This window comes from Adiantum capillus-veneris, chromosome 29 (assembly GCF_014529385.1).
Source record: "Adiantum capillus-veneris isolate H3 chromosome 29, ASM1452938v2, whole genome shotgun sequence".
NCBI lineage: Eukaryota > Viridiplantae > Streptophyta > Polypodiopsida > Polypodiales > Pteridaceae > Adiantum > Adiantum capillus-veneris.
In genome coordinates, this window is record NC_140959.1 from 135,160,809 (window position 1) to 135,186,636 (window position 25,828).

Here is a 25,828-nt window from a genome sequence, read left to right on the forward strand (position 1 = left end):
AATGGTATTCCCTATGTTCCATATTACTTTTGTTTCCTATCATCACATTTTTAAAGGGGTAACTAAGGCAATTTTGACCTTTAAGAAGAAAATATGAGACTTCATGTGAATTGTTGAAATGGGATAAATTTTCCAAAAAGTTTCTCCTCTCTCTTGGATCTCTCTCTCTCTCTCTCTTTGCCAAAATATGTGCATGGCACTGGTTGGAAACCTACTCTTACTCTTCTGACCTCTTTGTGTTGTGCACTCGCCTTCTTAAACCAAGGGAAAAAAACATAAGCAACAAGATGTAATGTATGAAGTCAAAGGGAACTTAGCAATCCTTTCATCTCCTACAAATAACATATGATGATGAACGAACATGAAGGCTCTGATGGTCTTGCAACAGTGAGCTTTTAGAGCTCGCAAATTGATGGTCTTTGTTGTAGCTTTGACTATGTGAGCAAGCTCTCCCAATTGAATGATCGGTGTACATTCTTTTTTGATTGATTGTACTCATGAAGTTATTGCTGTGATCTTCAAAACTAGCTAATGCCAGTGATCGGATGTTGAAAATAATGGTTGTGTATGCAAGAATAAGGCATTACCCTGAAGCCTCAAATTGGGTGTGCTTATTTTAGTTTAGTTCACTTAATTTGTGTGATGTAACATGTTTATCTACACCCATCTTTTGTGTAGAAAGTGTGTTTGTATCATTGCTTTTTTGTGTGAAACGTGGTTGTAGTATGTATACAGGCAATTGTGTTTGTACTACTACTTGCATGTATTTGAGAGGCTACTTCAAATGCATGCATGCATTTTTTTAATGTAATCGAAATGTTTTTTGTAAATTTATGGACATCAATCAAACAGTGTATATGGGGATTTTTTGTGTACATAAGCGTGAAGTGGGAATCTTTAGCACATGATTGATTTTAGACTATGCGGCTGTGAAAATTGAGGCATTGTGTCCAATGTAATACATAGTAGCCATCTTCATTCATTCACCTTAGCAAGAAATGCTTTTTTCTTAGACCAAACACACCTTTTCACCATAATATAATTTTTGCATAAAACTTTGGTAATAAGGCCTCTGTCACGTAGAGGTGCCGCCCATATGTGACAGAGTTGTGGTTGGGCAGGCACCTGCTTCTTGAAGTTTTGCATCCGGGCTCACTCTTGTCACACATTGCACATCTTTCGTGTAGAAATTGGCTTTGTGAGAGTGCTGGCGAAGAAAGTGATTGGCTAAATTTTGCTAAAGGCGGAGTTTGGGCGAGCTAAGGGGGTCAAACGCATTCTCCTTGTTGTTGCTGGATGTGACTTGATAGCTATCTCAAATAGGAAGTTGATGACTGCCGGCTTTGTGTGACAACTGAAAGTGTAGGCATGCCTTCTCATTGTTCTAGCTCAATAATTGATCTGTCCGTCTGCCTGCATGTGATAGGGACCTAAATGTCTTTCAGAAATTTGTAGCTCTCTACAGATATTTGGTGCAAATTTTGGAAAGTTTCATTTTGACTGCTATGACATGTGAAGGACCACACAACCACACTTAAGACCTCTCCCCCTCTCGGGGGCCCGCGTGCGCGAAAGAAAGAAAAAACACACAAGGCACAACATGTGGAACATTGGTCCTATGATGACTAAGCATCCGTAGTACAAATGTCACAACCATCATCGTTGTCATGGGAATAGTCACTTTTCAAGGCCGAACATAGGAAAGAATATGCTATAATACATTCTTAGCAAGGGGAACCAAAGACCTGTGGATATATTGGTCCTATGATGACTAAGCATCCGCAGTACAAATGTCACAGTACAAATGTCACAACCATCATCGTTGTCATGGGAATAGTCATTTTACAAGGCCGAACATAGGGAAGAACATGCTATAATACATTCTTAGCAAGGGGAACCAAAGACATGTGGAACATTGGTCCTATGATGACTAAGCATTCGTAGTACAAATGTCACAACCATCATCATTGTCATGGGAATAGTCATTTTACAAGGCCGAACATAGGAAAGAACATGCTATAATACATTCTTAGCAAGGGGAACCAAAGACATGTGGAACATTGGTCCAATGATGACTAAGCATCCGTAGTACAAATGTCACAACCATCATCATTGTCATGGGAATAGTCATTTTACAAGGCCGAACATAGGAAAGAATATGCTATAATACATTCTTAGCAAGGGGAACCAAAGACACAACTAACATGGATACTCCCTCTTGTGTGTGTTTGCGTGTATGTGTGTGTCACATGGCCCGACTCCACCATTGAAACATGATTTTTCAAGGCAATTGGTATTGTCATGGCCAAAAATGGGCAAGAATTCAATGCACTACATTTCAAGGATTGTAATAGTCATAATTGGAGTAACACCACCGATGAGCGGAACTAGAGTTAAGACAAGGTAGCTTTTTATTCAGAATCTCAACTCCCTAAATGCATTGTAGCAAGGAGTTTTGGAGTAGCTATATTGGTCTCTTTAAAGTTTCAAGAGCGATCAACTCACACCATTGATGTTGTAATTTCATGAAAAAGGTTGAAGGTGTAGGGAATGGAAGTTGGGAGGGCCATTTTGCAGGTCGGGAGAGTCTGCTGGAGAATGGGTCGACCAACGGCCATTCCCGGCAGTCCATGGTCGCTGGGAGTCTAACAACTCAACACCAAGATTATGCAATGCTTACACGTTAACACGCGGAAAAAATTCTGCCTGGTTATTGCGGAGCCGGTGGTTGATTGCAGAATCAATGACTATGACGGGAAAAAAGTAGCTAAGAATGTGACATAATAAGTGAGTAGACATATTTAGGCCTCTGTCACACACGTCTGCTCATACGTGTGTGCAATTGACATGGCATCGCAAGATTGGCTCACAACAATGTCTGTCTCTATGCAAAACTGCCCTGCCTTACCCCCTCGCCCATCCCAAGCTTTGCACGGACACGCGAACTTTGAGGGTGTGTAGACTTTGATGACCTGCAGTTCTCCCTGAATTTTCTCCAGGCGGCGTATTGTGACTCGCTGCCCCAATTCTCAAAGAATTTTTTTCATTTGATGTCCGCCCTTGTGTGACGCCCAAACAAACACTTTTTGGGCTTGTCCGGCGCCCGTGTGTGACATGGGCCTTAGATGATTGTGCGCTCCCGAGTCCCTCGTGTAGTCGCTGTCGTGAGCAATGTAGCCAAGGCCTTCCAATAACGCGGGAAGTATCAGTTGGGGTATCGACCCCCTCGCTGGACACCGTCACCAAAACTCTCCTTCGTCTGCACAGCAATATGATTCATCCTGCCACCCACCATTACTAACGTAGCAGCGCAGAGAAACAAGCAAGGGGCCGACGAAAATGGCGCGCTTGTGGCTGCCGCTGACTCTTCTGCTTCTGCTGCTTCCCTGCCACTTCTTTCATCAGGTACGCTGCAATCGACTTGTGCCGACCCAATCAGCGTAATTAGAGAAGTTCCAGCACTTCCCGTACGGCTTCTTCTGTTATGTCCTCAAGCATGAGCTTCGCGTTTGCAAAATTGGCTGTAAAATACATTGAGGAAGCATTCCCTGGGCTGCAGCGTTCCTTGATGTCCACAGACTTGCCTCCCCTGAATTCTCTGGGGAGTAAAGCTTTGCAATTTTGGGATCTATCGACATACTTAACAAAACGCCATACATTGTAGTAATCGCCCGAGTCTAAAATCAGAATGGTTCATTACTTGGTATTTGCGAATATGGGGTGTCGCATGTTGTCTTTTAGACTACCACATTTATATCACAATGCTGGTTTTGTGTTTATCATATCATATAGCTGGACTGCGTGTCATTACATCATGATGGAATTTCTTGAACTTTTTCGAGCAGGATTTCGTAACATAGGAATTTGTTGAACTGATCTATTGCAGACAATCAATCTCTTTGACCTCCCATCATGGCTTGTGATCAACTCAGACAGCAGGATTGATCCAAACTTTCTATGTACATGCAGTTTTTGTAAACAGAACAAGTAAAAAATACACTTGCATCTCCTCATATGTGTCCTTTCAACCATAATTATCATGTCAGACACCTCATTATGTTGATAATTAACAATCGGAAGCTGATGTTTTCTTTCAACAAGTGCAATCATCCCCAACCATAAAAACTCGATAAAAACTGATGGATACTGCACCTAGTTTCACAATGTGAATGATAATAATAACAGCGATCACCCCAAGTCTCAAGTGGAAATAATCAAAGTATTTCGTCATTAAGACACTATTTCACGATACCAGAAGCATAGGCATATGATTGAACCAAATCTACACCACAAAATCTTTTTTCCTAGATAGTATCTGAGAACCTTGAATACGGACAATTGGGAGACCCTCACAAGTCTTGCTAGTGCCCAACCCACGGATGACAATATATTGCACAACTGTGATAATCATGTTGAGTAACATGAATCTTTTGTTGTCTGCGCAAGGTATTTGTACTTGTATAATATGAATTTCTCCCCAAGGTTGTGGATCTTGATCTGGTTTTCAGTCTTGGAGGCTTGCTTTTGATTTTGCTGCATTTTTGTGCCCATCATAAATGCAAACAGCTGGGTCACTTTACCAGCACCAGTAAGAGGGCAATATTGTTGACTTACACCACTCTACCGCTTCATAGGTCTAGGGCATACATGTACGGCTAGTGTGCCTCCGGGCTAGCCACCCTTTGCATATGCATTTTCTCTACACTGTCCTGCCGTCCACTCCGGGCCGGCAGCCCACCATTGTCGGGCGCCCTCATATATTTTCCATATATTTTTTCTTGTTGGGTCGTGGGGGATTGCATTGCCCTACCTCCCCTTGGACACCTATTTATGGGGCCAGGGGGTACTCACTTCCATCATCTGGTTATTGTGTATTGGGTCTTCTGCTCATGGTAGTCGTGGGGGGCTGATCGCCCCCTCTTCACCATCTCTAGCATTTGTGCTCTCTCTCTCTCTCTCTCTCTCTCTCTCTCTCTCTCTCTCTCTCTCTCTCTCTCACGCTTCCGCACACGCGCACTCTCACATGGTATCAGTCACCAGCGGTGAGCGCGCATCATCCGCATGAGGTTTTCCTCCCAAGAAGCAAAATCAGCCAGCGTTTTACCCCAAGAGGGGGGGCGCCTTCAGTTGGAGGACATCCCTCGTGAAGACCTCAACCTCCCCTAGCGTTTTCACTGGAGAACTGCAAATCTGCAAAAAGGAACACAAATCTGCCAGCGTCTTGCAAAAATCCAGGCACGCAATGAAATCTGGAGCGTTTTCATCGCGGAGGATCTTCTCCACCTGCGTTTTTTGCTTCTTCCATTGGCGATCACTTCCTGGATGCCAACGCTACACTTCTGGGACATTTTTGTCGCCGGAAAACTCCTTCCTCCATCAGTGTTTTTTGCTACCCTAGCGTTTTTGTTGGGGAGCAGTTGTGTTTTTGGGATCTGCTGCGTTTTCAGCACGGAGGGGCAGCGCTAGAGGCTTCCTCACCCACAGATCTTGCCTACACCATCGGCTTGGCATCCGGTGCCTTGCCGGCCCGTATCCTCTCTGTTTCCACCAGATTTCCGCCATACACTTGTTGTTTTTTCTTTGTTTTCAGCCCACCTGGGGTTGTGGCATTGATCGCTCGCCCTCCCTGCACCCTTTGCACTGATCCGGACCCTGCCGGGAGTGTACGAGCACGCTGAAAATCGCTGGACAACAACGTTTTCATTACCTTGTAGTTGTGTTTTTGGGTGGACAGCAGCCACATGGTTTTTCATAGAGGATGAAGTTACCTCCTGCCAGGACACCATCTGATGGTGGTCCATGCGGTCTCTCAGTGACTGCTGCAGTACACGGTAGTTTCGATACCGGCTTGATTATCTACGGGGGTACGATACTTGGGAGATCCATTCATTCCAGCCATCCTTCGGCGGTTGCGCACTCCAAAGGGGGTGGTGACTTGTTTGCTATGGACACACCTATGCACTCATCAGAGGAGTTCACACAAGATATGGCCATGCTCATGGCATATGGGATTCTGACATTCCAAGAGAAGACACCACCATCTTGGGTGACACATCCAACCTTGTGTCCGTGGACAAGCTACAACATGATTAGGGTTCAGTCAGTCCAGTCAAGTCTAGATTAGAAGTGATCTGGCACTTTTGTGAGTCTATTCGTAGATCGTGCATGCCCAGTCACTTAGTGTAGATGCTCCTCTGGTTGCACACAGCATGATCATCAGTATTCCCTTCAGAATCCATCAGATTCACTCAGGGGAATTTTCCAATGCATTTAGCCTATTTTCCCTATTTTTGGTATTTTTCACTTATTATTTTTAAGCGACTTTCCAACAGAAGCAAGTAGGGCAATTTTGCTAAGTTTGTATATAAGCAAACCCAAGTTAGCACTAAATGGCAGAAGAGGCAGCAGGAGCACCGCTCAACAGGCACCTTCTCAGCAGGACCCCAAGAACTTCTAGCGTTTTTGCTTCACAACAGCTTGGCTAGCGTTTTTGGACAAGACACCACAGATCAGCCCGCGTTTTGCATTTGCAAAGCCACGGCGACAAGACCACAGCAGATCAGCCTAGCGTTTTTGCATCTGCAGAATCCCGGCGACAGAATCACCAATTTTAGTCCCTAGCGTTTTTGCATCTGCCAGCAACCTCAGCGTTTTGCAGATCTATCGCGACAGAATCAGCCCTAGGACCAGCGTTTTCAGTTTTCAGCGCGTCGTCGTCGCATTATCGTCATCGACATAAAGTCAGAATTCAGCAGATAGAAGATTTGTAGATTTCAGCCCATAGCGTTTTTGGACAACAGTAGAAAGATCACAGATTTCAGCCCTAAAGTCGTCGTCGCATCACTGTCGTCGTCATCGGCATAGTCCCAAGTTGCATCAGTCCATTGCATCAGCATTGTACCAGTTTGTGAAATCAATAAGTAGACCACTCTCGTTGACGAGAGTGGGGCCTTCGGAGGAGGGTTTTACAACGTCTCTGGTGTCGTATTTCTCTTCTCTCTCTATCTCTCAGTCTCATACACTTGTACGCACAGTGTCCATTCACTTTGTTTGTGATCATAGCATTCTCTCATTAAGAACGGAAGGCTCTCCCTTCCATAAGAACAAAAGGAACCTTGAGCATAGTTCGGAGCACTCATCTTGAGCAAAGCGCAAACAATCATTCCGCTACACCTAACATTACACGTGCTGGCTCCTCATCTACTTCTTCTCATGGAACTGTGTAACAAACTTGGACACTCCACGCCAAAATTCTACCACGACACAACAGAGATTCACTTCAAAACAGTTCACAGTTCACAATTGACTCGACATGGCCCGACGGAGTTCGTGCCAAGAGGTATTGGTCCCAAAGACTGGCGCCCCTTTCGGTATTTCTTTTTGTATTAATCTGTAACCCAAAGTACAAGGGAGTGGGAGGGTTCTCACTCTTGGACTGTGCGTCCAAATGCTCTGAGGTGTGAGAGTCCACACCACTTATTTAAAGGTTTACAAGGGATGCTCAAAAGCAGAGTCCCAAAAGCTGCCAAACTTTTAAAAAGCTTTCAAAAATAAAGCAATGCCCAAAAGCTTCTAATTTTCAGCCTTGCGTAGGATTTTCTTGCGCAAAAAGCAAATTCCGTACAGCTGCCGCAAATCACGGAGATCCGTACGCTCAACCAATCAGCGGAAAATGCGCCGCAAATCCTGGAATCTGCCACGTCAGCCTGTACCTGCGTTTCACGGGCCAGCCAGCTGGGGGGTGTGCACCATTTTGATGCTAGGGCCATTCCACGTCATTTGTGACATAGTTCTGTCTCATCCTTGGAGAAGACAGTAATGTCAACAAAGAAAGTGCCAACAAAGGATGTGTACTCTCTGAAAATCCTGTCCATCATTCGGTTAGTCGTTGGAGCATTGGTAAGCCCAAAAGGAATCACTAAAAACTCGATAAACCGAAGGTTGTCCAAAGAGTTGTCTTGTAGATGTAACTAAGTAAGACTTTGTAAATAATTAATTTATTTACGAGAAAATAATTATCTAATTAGTTGTGTGCACATGAGAATAGATCTAGCAGTTTATGGGGCCTCAGGTGCGCCCAAGTTTGGGCCAGAGCACCTCAGGGAGACCCTAGCAGAAAAATACCCTGAAGCCCTAGTGATCGGGAAATCGGGTCTTCAATAAAGGGGTAGATAGTAGCCTCAGATTTCAGACTCAGAAAATTACACGCGCTAGTGCAAGCACAGGAATGAGATGGGGTCCTTAGACTATTAACCCTAAGGCTTGATTATTTTACGGCCTTAAGATAAGTTAGTTAAAAGTATTCTTAAATGATTTGCGCTGGACCAAATGGCTGGACAAGTGCGAACATGTCAGAGCATTGTTGGCATGGCAATGCGCTAGGGAGCAGCTAACGATTTCATTTGTTGCATCTATGTGCAGTTGTGCACTTAATTGCACATTTCATTAACTAGCATAGGATTTTTAAAGTCAAAAGTTGAATGGTTTTTAAATTTTAAAGTAGGTGTGCCACTTGGCACACTTTCCCATGCAATCTCTCTCTCTCTCTCTCTCTCTCTCCCTCACTCTCTTCATGCTAGCGCCCCCTCTTCTGGGAGGCTTTAAGAGAGCAGTCCCTCCCCCTCTTGCCAGGTTGGCAGTGTACTACCCCCCCCCCAAGTTGACCATCCTCTACGCAGTGAAGCTCTCCATTGAAGCTTGAGAGAAGCACCTTGTGGTGTATGTGGAGCCTCTGAGCACCCATCACTTAGAACAAGGCCTCTCATGGTTGCTTGCAGCTTTGGGAGAAGTTTCATCGCGTAAAGTAGTAGAAAACTCTCTTTCTCCCTTATCTAGCTGCTGCAAATTCCCTGTTTTCAGCCCCTAATCACTTGTATTAGGGTGAATTTCAGCAAAGTCTTAATAGAATCTCATTCCCCACTACCTACTCTACACATACACCAAGTTTGGAGCATTTCCATCGCGAAAAGGACCTCCATTTTGGCATTGGAACGCGCTCATGTAACAATTTCTGGTTATGTGCAGAAAATTACAGCAAGCGTGTGTGTGTGTTTTGCATGTTTCTGTGGTTGGTTAATTACAGGAATGATTACGTCCAAAGTGGCACAGTTAGCGGAAGATAGACCCTCATTCGTGAGAGCTTCCGATGAGTTTTGTGGAAGGTAGACTCTCCCCTACGAGAGCTTTCCAAAATCTCGCAGAAGAGGATAGATCCTCTCAGTAGTCAGAGAGCAGTTCTTCTACTCTCTCAGTCAGAAGCAGAAAAAGGCCAAGAAAGAATAGAGGACGGGCTTTCGCCCCGTTATTGTGCTTGTAAAGATTCTCCCTTAGTAATAAAGATATTCTCTTTATGGGGGGGGACCAGCCCATCTTCTGGTCCCCAATGAAGTGTCAAGCTTTCTCTCTCTCTCTCTCTCTAATTCTCTTGAGTATTTGAAGTGCAATTAAACGTCAGTTTACGCTTCCGTATTTTTGTGACAGTGGTATCAGAGCAAGGTCATCTCTCTCTTCCTTAAGGGATTGACGACTCGGACGCGAGATAGAGTTCTCTCTCCTTCAACAACAAGTGGAAGAGTTGCAAAAAGCTCTCTCCCATCCAAAAGTCCAAAAGATTCTCCGTACTCTTGAGAAAGGGAAGGAGAAAATGCCGATGGGGTCGGGAGAAATCCCGCAGAACCCAAAGGCGCCAGAACCAAGGAAAGATCCTTTGATTGGAACCTGCCGCATGTACGAGAGGCAAAGGAAACCTCCAGAACGTCATGTGCGGTTTAACCCAAAGATTTAAGAGCAGGATCCTTCTGATTCCCCTCAGTTCTCTTTCATGAAGGATCTGGATGACATAGTTGCTGTAACCGGCCTGCTAACTTCAAAAAGGGCGGTAGACTTTACTTCAAACCTTGATTTAGCTTTCACCCATTATTAGTCGTCTATTCTACTTGTGCTATAATGACACAAGAGAGGGGAATGGGATACAGATGCTAGAATGCATCTGTATGCGAGTCAGACACCAGATTGGCCCCTAAATAGACGCCCCTTTCGGTATTTCTTTATTCTTTAATAGAGGGAATAAAAGCTGTGGTTCCCTACAAGCTGCCCGGCACAATCTTGGCTGAATTTCAACTGTTCTGGCCTGATTTCGGCAGCATAACTGTACTAGGACCCTTCACAGTCAGTATCCCCATGCATTGGATGACTTTCACGACGCATACGGACACTTTGCAAAACCTGGCGTGAATCTGCAGCATGCTGATTCTCTGTTTTCTGCCCCGAAAATGCGCCAGATCACCTGTACAGCGGTCCCTTTGCGTCCCCATGCATTGGATGACTTTCACGACGCATACGGACACTTTGCAAAACCTGGCGTGAATCTGCAGCATGCTGAATTCTCTGTTTTCTGCCCCGAAAATGCGCCAGATCACCTGTACAGCGGTCCCTTCACAGTCAGTATCCCCATGCATTGGATGACTTTCACGACGCATACGGACACTTTGCAAAACCTGGCGTGAATCTGCAGCATGCTGAATTCTCTGTTTTCTGCCCCGAAAATGCGCCAGATCACCTGTACAGCGGTCCCTTTGCGTCCCCGAACCTCTTGGGGGTATTAGGGTCCATTTAGGGCCAAAACCCTAAACCTGCAAAAATACACAGCAGGCTGTAATTCCCTGTTTTGGGCTCCGTTTCGCGTGCCAGTCGCATCTGTAGCAAGACCTCGAGCTCCCGCACATGTAGGGCTACTTGCCCTTTGAATCGGACAAGATTTCGGACGTGAAACCTCACCGAATTCACCTGTACGTGCGGGGGATCAGCCGCTAGTTGATCCAGTACCTGTGCAAGAGGCTCTTGCCTCGACAATCACGCATGAACCCACACAACTGTACATTGGTCAATCTGATGAGCCCACTATAGGGGCATAACCATAAAGAATAGGGGAGAGAGAAAGCAGTGAGAGGTGTGCAGGTCATGACATCCTGCACCTCACTGTACATAGAGGGTAAGCCAGCACTCCATTGAAGCTCTCCCACCTGTCACAGCACTCAAAAACGAGCTCACAGCTGAAAATCACATTTTTGCCTTCTCTTTAGGTAGTAAACTGGCTTCAGAGTGCCAAGTGTCACACATTTGTGCATTTTCCCGCTTTAGACCCTTGGGTCTAAAAATATCTCACCTGCAGCCTCTGTTGACTTGGCCACAGAGTAACAAAATGATCCCCATGTCAAACTGTACGTAATGACGCGAAGACATTTTGCCGTCCAAAAATAGCAGTCCCTAAAATTTGGGAGTTTTTGCCATTACATTCTTCTAGGTCATCTGACCCTCTTTGTACACTGCAGCCATACCCAGAACTGAAATGTAGCCTATGTAGCAAAGGATTCCGCTTTGGCTGGCCAATGACCCCACTTTGGCTAACCATAGTCCTTGTCCAACCTTAGTGATCTTTAGCCCTCAGGCTTGGACTCTCTCTGAACAGTTCCACATTGGCTATGCAATGCAGGGTTTTTGGGGTGTTTCCAAAAGGTAAAACAAACGAAATTTCCCAAAGAAAGAGAAAATAAACAAAAATGGAATTGCCACTGGCTGGTGACATACCCCCCTCTTGAAATCTCAAACGTCCTCGTTTGCACCTATGTCGTACATGCTTACAGTCAGCACTCGGGTGTTCGGACAGCGTGTCGACACATGTACGACACATACATGCTCACAATCAACACCTCGTTGACACATGTATTGCCTGCTTTTGAACCGTGTCCCAATGACATAGTGGAAGCGTCATACTCTTCCATTGCTTTGAGTCCATAACTTTCCAATGACAAAATGGAAGCGTCGCATTTTGCCACTGTCTTTTAGTACAGGTTGGATCCAGTAACACTTTCGAGCATACCCAAACCGACAGTTTAAGAATGCAGTTACACATGTACCCTTTAATAGAAGCAATTACTGTATCCTTGACAAACTGACAAGAAATACTCACTTCTATAGCACTAACCAAACTTTTGGACATTCCATAAGAGCAATTGCCAAACTGACAATCTGTACAGCTCTAACATTCATGTAACATGCACTTCATTTGAGCTCACTGTAAGTAACATGTACATCATTTCTTTCAGAAGCCATTGTCACACTGACAATCCATGCAGCTCTGAATCTCAAGGGGTCAAGGTAGGTTGCAAACCAAGGTTTTAAGTTCCCATACTTTTAGTGACTCTGCAAGTTCACTTTTTTCCATCCACTTGACATCCAGAGGTGAATAGCTTTTGGACTTTACCAAACAACACCTTGCAACCTTGCCTTTTCTTTTCTTTCTTTATGTGCCAAAATCTGTTCCGGGATCAAGATCTCGTCAAGTTCCTCAACTTCCGGCTGATCTTCAGCTGGCATATCTTTTGGCACATCACCCACATAGGGTCTGAGAAGACTCATGTGAAACGCATTGTGAATCTTCCAACTCTCAGGCAATTTCAACCTTTATGCAATATCACTGATTTGCATACTGAGCATCGAAAACAATCTTTCTCTGCTCTTCATCTTGATCTTTGGAGATTAACCTGTGATCTACCCTTATGTTGTCACTTATATTGGGCTGAGAATTCTCTTTTTGACCCAATTTTGGCAGCATAACTGTAGTAGAAACCTTCACAACCAAAAATCCACATATCCAAGTGATTATCCACGCATAATAGAGCACTTTTGCAAACCTGTCCTGGAAATTCAGCACGCTGAATTCTCTGTTTTTAGCTCCTAAAATGCTCCAGATCACTTGTATTACTGTCCTCTAGCTTCTTCGAAGCTCTTGGGACAAAATAGGCATCAAATAGGGTGAAAACCCAAAATTTGCAGAAAAATACAGCAAGCTGTATTTTCTTCTTTCGGGCTCTGTTTTGCGTGCCAATCGAACCAATTTGTAGCCTTTGATCTTCTGCATCAGTAGGACTACTTGCCCTTTGATTTACACGAGATTTCTTGTTAAATCATCCTGTACTTGTTTTGAATTAGCCTTTAGCTAATTCGGTACCTGTATGAAATCATTCCAAGTGGAAGGAGTCTGTCCTTGTAACAACAGTGTATTCCACCACTGACTTGCATTTTTTTTTCCAGAAAAGTGGTAGCTTTCCTAACTCTAAATGCTTCTTCCAACAAATGCTTTGTCAAACTATTCGAGGAAAAAGAAAACCTTTGTCCTCTCATCAAAGCCATTGAATGTGTCAATGGACTCATTGATCATCTTCTTTGTATGGCTTTAGCTTATCCATTGACTCCAAATTGTCAAAAGAGACAGTTTGCATAATGGGTACACCTGTGGGAGCCATCTATACTCCCTGGCGAGTAACATGTTGATGTCCAGGTGTCATATTCACTAATGGGATTGAAAAACCAGCCATACCCAAGTTGCCTTGTGACACCCCAAACTGACCTTGTGTGCCCTGAAATCCTGGGTGCAAACCAATGTTTGCATACATGGGGTTGGGCACCATGCCTTGCATACCCCTAAACAGTGTTCCTGGCATGCCAAAACTGCCTTGACCTTGATGTGTTATTGATGAAGATTGTATGAACTCCATAAATCTTGGATTCTCCATCAATTGCTTGAACATGGTCACAGCAGTAACAACTTGCAAAGCTTTCTCTGCTTGGCTTGAATTCTCGCCAATTTCATGTGCAGTTGGAATAGGCTGTCTATCCTCTGAAGAGGAACCCTCTTCTTTGTTGCCATCCATCCTGTATCCAAAGAAAGACTCGTAGCTTTTCTCACCTGTATCCAAAGAAAGACTCTCGTAGCCTTTCTCACCTGTAAATCCAAAGAAAGACTTGTAGCCTTTCTCACCTATAAATTCAAAGAAAGACTCGTAGCCTTTCTCACTTGTATCCAAAGAAAGACTCGTAGCCTTTCTCACCTGTATCCAAAGAAAGACTCTCGTAGCCTTTCTCACCTGTAAATCCACTCGATCTACTTTCAAACTCTCTGTGTTTTCAAGGTCATCCCAAACTCTCTTTGTGTCTTTAACCCAAACTGACCAAGGCTCACTTTTTGAGGAAAAAGTGATCTAATCCCGTCGATGGAACCATGTAACCAGCCTGTTAACTTCAAAAAGGGTGGTAGACTTTACTTCAAACCTTGATTTAGCTTTCACCCATTATTAGTCGTCTATTCTACCTGTGCTATAACGACACAAGAGAGGGGAATGGGATATAGATGCTAGAATGCATCTGTATGCGAGTCAGACACCAGATTGGCCCCTAAATAGGCGCCCCTTTCGGTATTTCTTTATTCTTTAAAAGAGGGAATAAAAGCTGTGGTTCCCTACAAGCTGCCCCGCACAAACTTGGCTGAATTTCAACTGTTCTGGCTTGATTTCGGCAGCATAACTGTACTAGGACCCTTCACAGTCAGTATCCCCATGCATTGGATGACTTTCCCGACGCATACGGACACTTTGCAAAACCTGGCGAGAATCTGCAGCACGCTGAATTCTCTGTTTTTTGCCCCGAAAATGCGCCAGATCACCTGTACAACGGTCCCTTTGCATCCCCGAACCTCCTGGGGGTATTAGGGTCCATTTAGGGCCAAAACCCTAAACCTGCAAAAATACACAGCAGGCTGTAATTCCCTGTTTTGGGCTCCGTTTCGCGTGCCGGTCGCATCTGTAGCAAGACCTCAAGCTCCCGCACGTGTAGGGCTAATGGCCTTTGAATCGGACAAGATTTTGGGCGTGAAACCTCTCCGAATTCACCTGTACGTGCGGGGGATCAGCCGCTAGCTAATCCAGTACCTGTGCAAGAGGCTCTTGCCTCGGCAATCGCGCATGAACCCACATAACTGCACATTGGTCAATCTGATGAGCCCACTAGAGGGGCATAACCATAAAGAATAGGGGAGAGAGAAAGCAGTGAGAGGTGTGCAGGTCATGACATCCTGCACCTCACCGTACATAGAGGATAAGCCAACACTCCATTGAAGCTCTCCCACCTGTGACAGCACTCAAAAACGAGCTCACAGCTGAAAATCACGTTTTTGCCTTCTCTTTAAGTAGTAAACTGGCATCAGAGTGCCAAGTGTCACTCATTTGTGCATTTTCCCGCTTTAGACCCTCGGGTCTAAAAATATCTCACTGCAGCCTCTGTTGACTTGGCCACAGAGTAACAAAATGATCCCCATGTCAAACTGCACGTAATGACGCAAAGACATTTTGCCGTCCAAAAATAGCAGTCCCTAAAATTTAGGAGTTTCTGCCATTACATTCTTCTATGTCATCTGACCCTCTTTGTACACTGCAGCCACACCCAGAACTGAAATGTAGCCTATGTAGCAAAGGATTCCGCTTTGGCTGGCCGATGACCCCACTTTGGCTAACCATAGTCCTTGTCCAACCTTAGTGCTCTTTAGCCCTCAGGCTTGGACTCTCTCTGAATAGTTCCACACTGGCTATGCAATGCAGGGAAGTTAGATTTCCAGAGGGGTGTTTCCAAAAGGTAAAACAAACGAAATTCCCCAAAGAAAGAGAAAATAAACAAAAATGGAATTGCCACTGGCTGGTGACAGTTGCTCCGGAAGACATGTTTCTTGACGATCCGTCGCAGCAAGAAGTGCATTCAAGGGAAAGGACTCCTGTCCATAAGGAGTCTAAGCATAGAAAGAAGGAGCACCATAAGAAGAAGCACCACATGCAGAAAACATTCAAGTCGGGAGACAAAGATGTGAAATTCGACACCTACAATGGGTGGCGTGATAATGACAAAGCTTTGGCTTTCATCCGCCAATTCGAAGTTGCATTTGTTGAAGGGAATTTTAAAGAAAGATCCAAGCTTCGCCATGTTAGTATGCACCCGAAAGGCACCGCCAGCAGTTGGTGGTTAACCCTTATCTTAGAAGATCGTAAACCCCAAGATTGGACTACTTTCAAGGAGGAGTTCTACGCACAGTTCCTTCCTCCAGACTATGAGGAAGAGGTAAAGAAAGAATGGGATCGACTTTCACAGTCGGAGAACGAAACTGTTCTACGCTATGTGGATAGGTTTTGGGACGTTCTCTTGAAAGTCACTCCATTCAAGAAGATTAACGATTCGGAAAAGATGCGCAACTTTGAAGTAGGTTTGCATGAAGCCTTGCAAAAGGCTATGAAGCTTTACCCTCGAGGTAACTTGCAGATACTTATGGAATCAGCCCGCATAGCTGATGGAATACATGACAAGGGTACTCCCAAGAAGATGGAGCAAAGCACTTACCATGCCAAGCAGAAGGCTCTCCATGAGCACCTACCTCTACTTCTTCTTCTCAAAAGAAGAAAAGAACCGCCTCCGAAGCAGAAGCAAAGCCAAATCAACCCAAGAAAGGGAGATATCTCTCTCCTGTTGAGTTGCGAACTTACATTAGTGAAGGAAGATGCTTCAAGTGTGGACAAGTTGGTCATATGAAGGGTGATTGTCCTACCAAACCTCCGCAACCACCCTCTTCCAATGCAGTCCCAGATGTACAGGGAAATACAACCAAGGATGGAAAAGAAAGAGCTCTTCGCAAAGCATGGGGTAGTATCAACAACCAACGGGCTCTCATTTTGTTTGACCTTGGCAGTACAGACAACTTCATCTCTACAAAGCTAGCTGATGACCTGAACTTACAGCCCAATCGTTTTGGAGTTTCTATTCAAGCACAATCTGCTTTCAAAGGGCAAAACTCAAACTCTACTCCAATCATAGGGAAGTTGAATCTAAAGGTCGACGACTACAAAGATCAAGAGTCTTGCTTACTAGCTTCACTTGAAGGATGCGATGTTATCTTGGGAATGCCTTGGCACTACAAGATGCATCCCATTCTTGACTATGTTCAGAAAACCTTATTCTTTGCTCATAAAAGGAAAGGAGTATCTTGTACTTGCAGATGCAGGTGATTGGCGTATTCCTATCGCCAATCACATTGCCATCAAGAAAGAAATGAAAAAGTGTGTTTCAGCGTACTTGATTTTTGCAAGAGAGAGAGATGTGTCTGTTTCACAACTTTCTTCCTCTTTAGAGCAAAAAAGACTTAAGTTATTAGAAAGTATAAAGATTGTTTTGCAGATGAACTTCCAAATGAACTCCCACCTTCGCGACCTGAGGATCATACAATTGATTTGATCCCAGGAAGTTCTCCTCCAAATCAGCCCCCATATCGAGTTAGTCTAATGCAGCAAGGGAAAATTCTTAAGCAGGTTAACAAACTTTTGGAGAAGGGCTTAATAAGGCCTAGTTCTTCTCCATATTGTTCACCTGTCTTACTAGTACAGAAAAAGGATGGCACATTCCGCATGTGCATAGACTATAGATCTCTAAACAAGATCACAATCAAGAATCGATTTCCAATCCCTTGGATTGACGACATTCTTGACAGTTACAAGGAGCAAGTGTTTTTAGTCGTATAGACTTGAAGAGCGGTTATCATCAAATCCGCATAGCTCCTCAGGATGTGCATAAGACTTCATTTAGAACAACCTTCGGGTTGTATGAATTCTTAGTGATGCCTTTTGGACTCACTAATTCACCAGCCACATTCAACAGAATGATGGATAGAATCTTCCACTCATATAGAAGCTTCACAGGCGTTTTCTTTGATGACGTCTTAATCTTCTCAGAGATGGAAGACGAACACTATAAGCATCTCGCCTTAGTGTTTGAAGAATTACGCAAACAGAAATTATTTGTGAATGCTAAGAAGAGTGAGTTCTTTCTAAAAGAAATCCACTATTTGGGCCATATAGTATCTCACAATCAGGTGAGAATGGACCCTGATAAGATTCAAGCAGTTGTAGAATGGCCTACGCCAACTACAGTACATGATGTACGAAGTTTCCTTGGCCTCTGTTCTTATTATCGGCGTTTCATTCGAGCTTTTGCCGCGATAGCAGGTCCCCTCCATGACCTGACAAAGAAGCGGATTCCATTCCATTGGGGGTCTGGACGAAAACAAGCTTTTGAAAAGCTTAAGTATCTACTCAGTCACGGACCTGTTCTCACCGTCCCTGATCTTCACAAACCTTTCGAGGTATACTGCGATGCATCTGGAGATTGTGTAGGAGCAGTTTTGAATCAAGAGGGTCATGCGATAGCCTATGAAAGTCGGCGCCTTAGAGATGCATAGTTGCATGTCTCCATATACGAGAAAGAGCTAATGGCAGTAATTCATGCTCTTCCCATTTGGAAACACTATCTATTAGGAGGTGATTTTATTATCAAGACAGATCATCAAAGTCTTCGCTACTTTCTCACACAGAGAAAGTTATCAGAAAAGCAGATGAGATGGGCCAACTTTCTTTCAATGTTGCATTTTCAGATTTTACATACTTCTGGAACGAAGAATGCAGTTGCAGATGCTCTCTCCAGGCGTCCAAAGATCAATGCACTAACAACAATTTATCATGAGGAACTAGAATCTCTCAGCGAGATGTATCCTCAAGATCCAGACTTCGCCACAATTTGGGCAGATCTTCAAGCTGGTCACTCAACGCCACCTTATTCCATTAGGGATAATACGCTCTATCGTCAACAAGCAATATGCATAGCTCAGTCCTTACGACAGAAGGTGATGGATGAAGCACATAATTCTCCTTATGCCGGGCATCGGGGAATTGCTTCCACTACTAGTGCCCTCGAAAGGTATTTCTTTTGGCCAACACTCCGTGCGGACATTGAAAAACATGTACGTGAGTGTTTAGTCTGCCAAAAAGTAAAATATGACAGACATAAATTTTATGGCAAGCTTTAGCCGCTCCCTGTGCCTAACACGCCATGGGAAAGTATTGCCATGGATTTTATTACGGATCTTCCTCGATCCAAGAATGAAAATGATGCAATCTGAACTATAGTAGACAGATTTAGTAAGCAAGCACATTTTCTTCCAGTAAAGAAGACGATCAAAGTTGATCACATGGCTATAATATTTCTAGCTCAGATTTTTAAACACCATGGATTGCCAAAGACTATTGTCAACGATAGAGATCCCTGCATGACTAGTCTATTTTGGCAGGCATTGTTCGAAAACTTGGGAACTAAGCTTGATTTTTCATCAACTTATCATCCTCAAACAGATGGTCAAAGCGAAATCGCTAATGCCACTGTTTTAGATCTCCTCAAGTGCTATGTTTCGGAACGACAATCTGAATGGGAACAGTACTTACCGATAGTTGAGTTTGCGTATAATAATACCATACATTTCTCAACTGGTAAAGCTCCCTTCGAAATTATTTATGGGAAGCCACTCTTACTTCCTATTATGGTGACCAAAGAAAACATCTTCGCCGCAGATGAATTTGTGCGCAATATTGATATTGCCCATCAACAAGTAAAGCAAGTGATTCTTCGTACTCAAGAGAAACAGAAGAGAAAAGCAGACAAGCACAGAAGGAATCTCAATCTTGAAAAAGGACAATATGTCCTGCTTCGGTTTGAGAAAGCTAGATTGAGAAAGCGGGTCGGCAAAGGGAAAGTTGTCAAACTTTCCCATAGATTTTACGGCCCTTTCAAAATTACAGAGAAAGTCAATGACGTAACTTTCAGATTAGATTTGCCTTCTAACTGGCGCATCCATAATGCTTTTCATGTCAGTCTCCTCCGACCATATGTTGGACCCTCTCCAATGGCGCCAGTACAAGAAGATCCTTCAGAAGTCGAAGAGACTGAGGAAATCCTTCAACCTGAACAGATAATACACCACTCGGAGAGACAACTCAAGTCGGGGAGTCTACATCGAAAGTATTTAGTCAAGTTCAAGAATTACACTCCTTTAGATGCAAAGTGGATGACAGTCCGATCTTAAGGATTACCCAGACATCTTGCACAGTTATGTTGACGCTCTACAGTTGAGGTCAATTGTTTAGAACCAAGAGGGATGTAACTGAGTCAGACTTTGTAAATAATTAATTTATTTACGAGAAAATAATTATCTCATTAGTTGTGTGCACATCAAAATAGATCTAGCAGTTTCTGGGACCTCAGGTGCGCCCAAGTTTGGGTTAGAGCACCTCAGGGAGACCCTAGCAGAAAAATACCCTGAAGCCCTAGTGATTGGGAAATCAGGTCTTCAATAAAGGGATAGATAGTAGCCTCAGATTTTAGGCTCAGAAAATTACGCGCGTTAGTGCAAGCACAGGAATAAGATGGGGTCCTTAGACTATTAACCTTAAGGCTTGATTATTTTACGGCCTTAGGATAAGTTAGTTAAAAGTATTCTTAAATGATTTACGCTAGACCAAATGGCTGGACAAGTGCGAACATGTAATGCCAGAGCATTGTTGGCACGACAATGCGCTAGGGAGCAACTAACGATTTCATTTGTTGCATCTATGTGTGCAGTTGTGCACTTAATTGCACATTTCATTAACTAGCATAGGATTTTTAAAGTCAAAAGTTGAATGGTTTTTAAATTTTAAAGTAAGTGTGTACACTTTCCCATGCAATCTCTCTCTCTCTCTCTTCATGCTAGCGTCCCCTCTTTTGGGAGGCTATAAGAGAGCAGCCCCTCCCCCTCTTGCTAGGTTGGCAGTGTACTACCCCCCCCAAGTTGACCATCCTCTACGCAGTGAAGCTCTCCATTGAAGCTTGAGAGAAGCACCTTGTGGTGTATGTGGAGCCTCTGAGCACCCATCACTTAGAACAAGGCCTCTCATGGTTGCTTGCAGCTTTGGGAGAAGTTTCATCGCGTAAAGTAGTAGAAAACTCTCTTTCTCCCTTGTCTAGCTGCTGCAAATTCCCTGTTTCCAGCCCCTAATCACTTGTATTAGGGTGAATTTCAGCAAAGTCTTAATAGAATCTCATTCCCCACTACCTACTCTACACATACACCAAGTTTGGAGCATTTCCATCGCGAAAAGGACCTCCATTTTGGCATTGGAACGCGCTCATGTAACAATTTCTGGTTATGTGCAGAAAATTACAACAAGCGTGTGTGTGTGTGTTTTGCATGTTTCTGTGGTTGGTTAATTGCAGGAATGATTACGTCCAAAGTGGCACAGTTAGCGGAAGATAGACCCTCATTCGTGAGAGCTTCCGATGAGTTTTGTGGAAGGTAGACTCTCCCCTACGAGAGCTTTCCAAAATCTCGCAGAAGAGGATAGATCCTCTCAGTAGTCAGAGAGCAGTTCTTCTACTCTCTCAGTCAGAAGCAGAAAAAGGCCAAGAAAGAATAGAGGACGGGCTTTCGTCCCGTTCCTGTGCTTGTAAAGATTCTCCCTTAGTAATAAAGATATTCTCTTTATGGGGGGGGACCAGCCCATCTTCTAGTCCCCAATTAAGCGTCAAGCTTTCTCTCTCTCTCTCTCTCTGTCTCTAATTCTCTTGAGCATTTGAAGTGCAATTAAACGTGAGTTTATGCTTCCTTATTTTTGTGACAGTAGACATCTCCCGGCGTGATTCGGATCTGATGATATCCGCTCTTCAACTCGATCCTACTGAAACAAGAGGATCCCTGTAGTCAGTCTAGAATATCATCGATCCTAGGAATCGGAAATCTGTTTTTGATGGTGATTTTGTTGAGAGCTCTATAATCAATGCACATTCTCCAAGATCCGTCTTTCTCCAAAACCAACAACATCGGAGAGCAGTAAGGTGAAGTACTCGACTGGATAAGACCCTTTTCCAAGAGGTCTTTCACTTGGTTCATAATCTCTTCATTCTGGGCTCGGCTCACATAGTAAGGTGGCCGGTTCTGTGGTGTGCTTCCAGGTATCAGATCAATGGTATGATCCTCAGGACGAGCTGGTGGCAACTCGCCTGGCATGCCCTCAGAAAAGCAATCGGTGTGAGTGGAGAAAATCTTTGCGTTCTTTTTCTAGATCAGACATATTTGTCCTGTGATCATCATTCAACTGTTTCAAAAGATCGAGTAAACAAACAGACTGGATTTCATTAATTTTGAAACGGCCGAAGCCGATACAATAGGGACAGACTCGCCCTTAAGTTTCACATCAAGTACAATGGTTCGGCCCTTTTCAGTAGTTAGTGTCGCTTTCTTCGCCCGATAATCGACTATGGGGTTGTTCTTATGGTACTAAGGGACTCCAAGGAGAACATCACAACCTTCCAAGGGCATTATGTAGAAGTCCTCGTGCCCCAAATAGTCCTGACAATGCAACCGAAGTTTGCCAATGACAGGTGTAATGGCCACGTCCCTACCGGGTGCCGCTAGAACTGCCTCTGCTTGTGGTCCCATCCGATCGGGTGTAATATCGAGCCGCGCCGCCAATTCAGGTGAAATGAAGTTGGCCTTGGCTCCTCCATCAAAGAAAATCAGGGCTTCTTGATCTTTCACTTTGCCCCAAGCTCGGCAAAGTTCTATACTCTCATCAATCGTGCTTGGGTCAATACCCATGCAATCTGGAACCAGTCCTGCTTTCATCTTGCCTTTTCGTCCACGTTCCTCAGCTGCTTTCGAACTCGTTTGGCCTTTCTTCATCTTGTTCTTTCTGTGCCTGTTTAGGGCACTTCATGGAGATGTGCCTAGGTTCCCCGCATGTAAAACACTTCCCCTCTTTGATGTAGTTGTCTCTCTCCCGAAGAGTGAGCCGGGGTCGTGCATCCTTATCTTGCTGATCTTGGGGGACTCTTCTTCTTTCTACTTTCATTTTTAGAAGTCTGTTCGGTTTTCTGCATCATGATCTCATCTGTGGGGTAAGTCAAACTGCCTGAGTGTATGGCAAAGCCCCGTTCCGCATGACTCATCAGTTCTTGAATAGAATCTGACTTTTGCTCTAAGCAGTGATCTCAGATCTCCGTAGGAAGTTCGCAGCTAAACCTCTCAATCTGTTCTTTAAACGAGATCTTCTTAAATGAAGAAGCGGGTAGAAAAGAGCTCCAAAATCTCTCGCAGTATGCGTCCAAAGTATCTTTCTCGGTCATCCGGAGATGATTCCAAGCAGTTTGTATGTCGCGTTTGTACTCATGAGTTAACCAAGAAGAAATAAAAAGCCTTTTAAATTTCAGCCATTTAACTGGCACTTTCTTCTTCAATAGAAGAGTGGACCACCATGTTCGAGCATTTCCCTTGAAGTAAGAGGTAGCCCTCCGAATCTTGGAGTGCTCTGAGTAATGCCCTCTAGAGAAAGCTATATCAAACTGCTGTAGGTATGAAGGCCAAAGCCCTCGAAGCATCTCGGAATCCAAAAAAAGTGTCAAATTTAATTGACTGTCTACCTTCTTTAAATTCTCAAACTTTCTTGCTTTTATCCTCCAGAAAGTCATACTGGTTGGCTTTATAGAAATTCTTCTTCTTTGCATAAAATCTGTGATCCTTTGTAGAATTGTCAGAAACTGGGCGAAACTTAGGCTTCTTTGCCTTTTTCTTGCCCTTTTCGAAGCTTTGCTTTTTGCTTCGCTTATTCCCTTTCCTGTCTTCTGCGCTCAAGTCAGAAGAGCTAGAAGAACTGTTAGAAGAACAAGAAGAAGAATTGGATACTCCTTCAAATCGAACATGCCTCTTCTGCTTCCTTGCCGAGGCAAAGGTGAATTGATGACCCAAATAACCCGGGAAGTCAGTTCCTTTCTTCTGTTTTTTGTCGTGCTTTTTGGCTTTGTTGTTCGCGTCAAAAAGCTAAGTAATTCGTGTATCAACCACCTCTTCCAATTCTTGCTCTGTAACATCTTCGGAGTAGGAGGTTTCTTGAGTACTGGTTTGAGGGGTGGTTCTGTGGCCTTCCGCCACTAAGAGTGCACTTCGTCGAAGGATGTCTGAGTCAAGAAAATTGCAAATTTTGGATCCCTCGCAAGATTGATCATTATCTTTGTCGCATCGTCAACCAATTGTCGACGCTCCATCTCTTCAATCTCCGCCTGAGTAGGCCGAGGCGGGCCGTACTCTTTGTGAGAATCTTCTTCGTGATCTCTTCCCGCATACCCAGATGTAGAGGAAGTCGACTGTTTGTTGTTGGAATTCGTAAGTGTTGTGAGAAAAGGATCGGGTATCCCGGTAGAAGAGAAATCAGCCGCGCTCTGATACCACTGTAACAAACTTGGACATTCCAAGTCAAGATTCTAATGCGACACAACAGAGATTCACTTCAAAACAGTTCACAATTCACAATTGATTCAACACGGCCCGACGGAGTTCCGTGGCGAGAGATATTGGCCCCAAAGACTGACACCCCTTTTGGTATTTCTTTTGTATTAATCTGTAACCAAAGTACAAGGGAGTGGGAGGGTTCTCACTCTCAGACTTTGTGTCCAGATGCATTGAGTTGTGAGAGTCCATGAAACCGGCCCGTAGGGCGGTAGGCGTTGGCTTTCACCCGAAATTCTTTACTTTAGACACACACATAGAGCACTTTGAAAAGAAAACCTGCGACGGGAGTTAACACTTGAATACACACACGGCTCGGAAGCTAGAATGCTCCGAGCAGACGCCGACAACCAGCAGGCCCCAAAATTGGCGCCCCTTTCGGTATTTCTTTATTCTTTAGGAGGGTAAATTACAAGGTAAGGTCCTGGGAATCCTTCACGTGTATCCACCTAGATACCATTTGATTTGGCCAAATTTCGGCAGCATAACAGCCCCGCCCCAAAACTTGCGCGAAACCAATTCCCCTGCTGGAACTCGCTTGCACTGTCGTATACCCTCTGATTCCTGTCCAAAAACAGTAAATTCAGCATGCTGTATTTACTGGTTTTTGCCCTGTTTTCAGCCCCAAACAGTCCCCTAACTGTCCTTTGCCAGTGGGGCACGATTCCCAATGATCCTGGCGTCCGTATGGCTGAAAAACAGTGAATTTACAGCGCATACACAACGCTGATTTTGCACCTGTACGGTGAGGTTATGACGCTCACCAGTGCCTGCTTTGGAGCAGCAGTTAGCTACCCCTGTTCCTGCTCAAGGAGGCTCTTGCCTCAGCACAAAAGCATGAACCCACACAACTGTACATCAGTCAAATGAGGAGCCCTCTTGTGGGGCATCACATAACTGCACGTAGGGGAGAGAGAGAGCAGTGTGTAGTGTGCAGGGCATCACTCCTAGCACCACACTGTACATGAGAGGGAAAGAAAGCACTCCATAGCTCTTAACTTGTGACAGGTTCTCAATGAAGCATCCTCCCAGCATAAATCGAGCGCCCCCTCTGCTACCCTTGACCTGTAATGCATCTATGAACAAATAGATGCAAAAAGGGGAAGATTTTCATGGCTGCCAAAACCTGCGTATCGTTGAAAACGCAGCAAAACAGCCCTGTAAACACGCATCTGATGCCTTCCAATGCTGAAAATGAGCTCCTTGGACCTAGGCAAAGTCATGGGAAGCTCAAAAATGGAGAGAAATGGCTGAAAATCCAAGTTAACAGCCTCCAAAATTGCTCTTAAAAGTCAGTTACGGGTTCTGTTCTCCCAGACTTGGTAAATTGACCACAAAGTGCCACTTGGCACTCATACATGCAATTTCTCCGCATTGGGCTTCCTGCTTAAAAATCTCTCAACTTGTGCATCAGTTGACTTTGCAGCAGAGTACTAAAATGTTCCCTTGGTCATACCGAAGGTAATGACGCGAACACATTTCACGGCCCAGAATAGCAATTCCCTAATTTTTAGGAGATGCTTCCGTTGGGCTCCCGCTGGTCTTCTGACCATCTATCCTCATTGGGACCGCATCCAAAAGTGCAATGTGGCCCAACTGTCGGATACTTTCTGTTGGTGATCCCACCTTGACTTTATGCCTTTATTGAGTTCACTTCCTAGTATCCACCAACTTGCTAAGTGCGACGGGGGGGACCTGTATGATCTTGCTCTGAGCCTAGACATCCTCTTACTGTACGAATTCCAGTGCCGACCAACTTCCCGTCTGCGGGTGAAACTACCGTTCACATTGGCCATACAATGTCCGACCATTTGC

General features: G+C 44.3%; 1 protein-coding gene across 1 annotated transcript in view; it reads left to right on the top strand.

Moving 5' to 3' along the window:
- Positions 1–3,182: 3,182 nt before the first annotated feature.
- ALN (allantoinase) overlaps positions 3,183–25,828 on the top strand; it is a 161,480-nt gene continuing 138,834 nt past the window's right edge. The window contains exon 1 of the mRNA XM_086506256.1: positions 3,183–3,405. Coding sequence (XP_086362382.1) covers positions 3,340–3,405 — 66 coding nt within the window. The 5' untranslated portion in view covers positions 3,183–3,339. The remainder of the gene's footprint in view (positions 3,406–25,828) is intronic.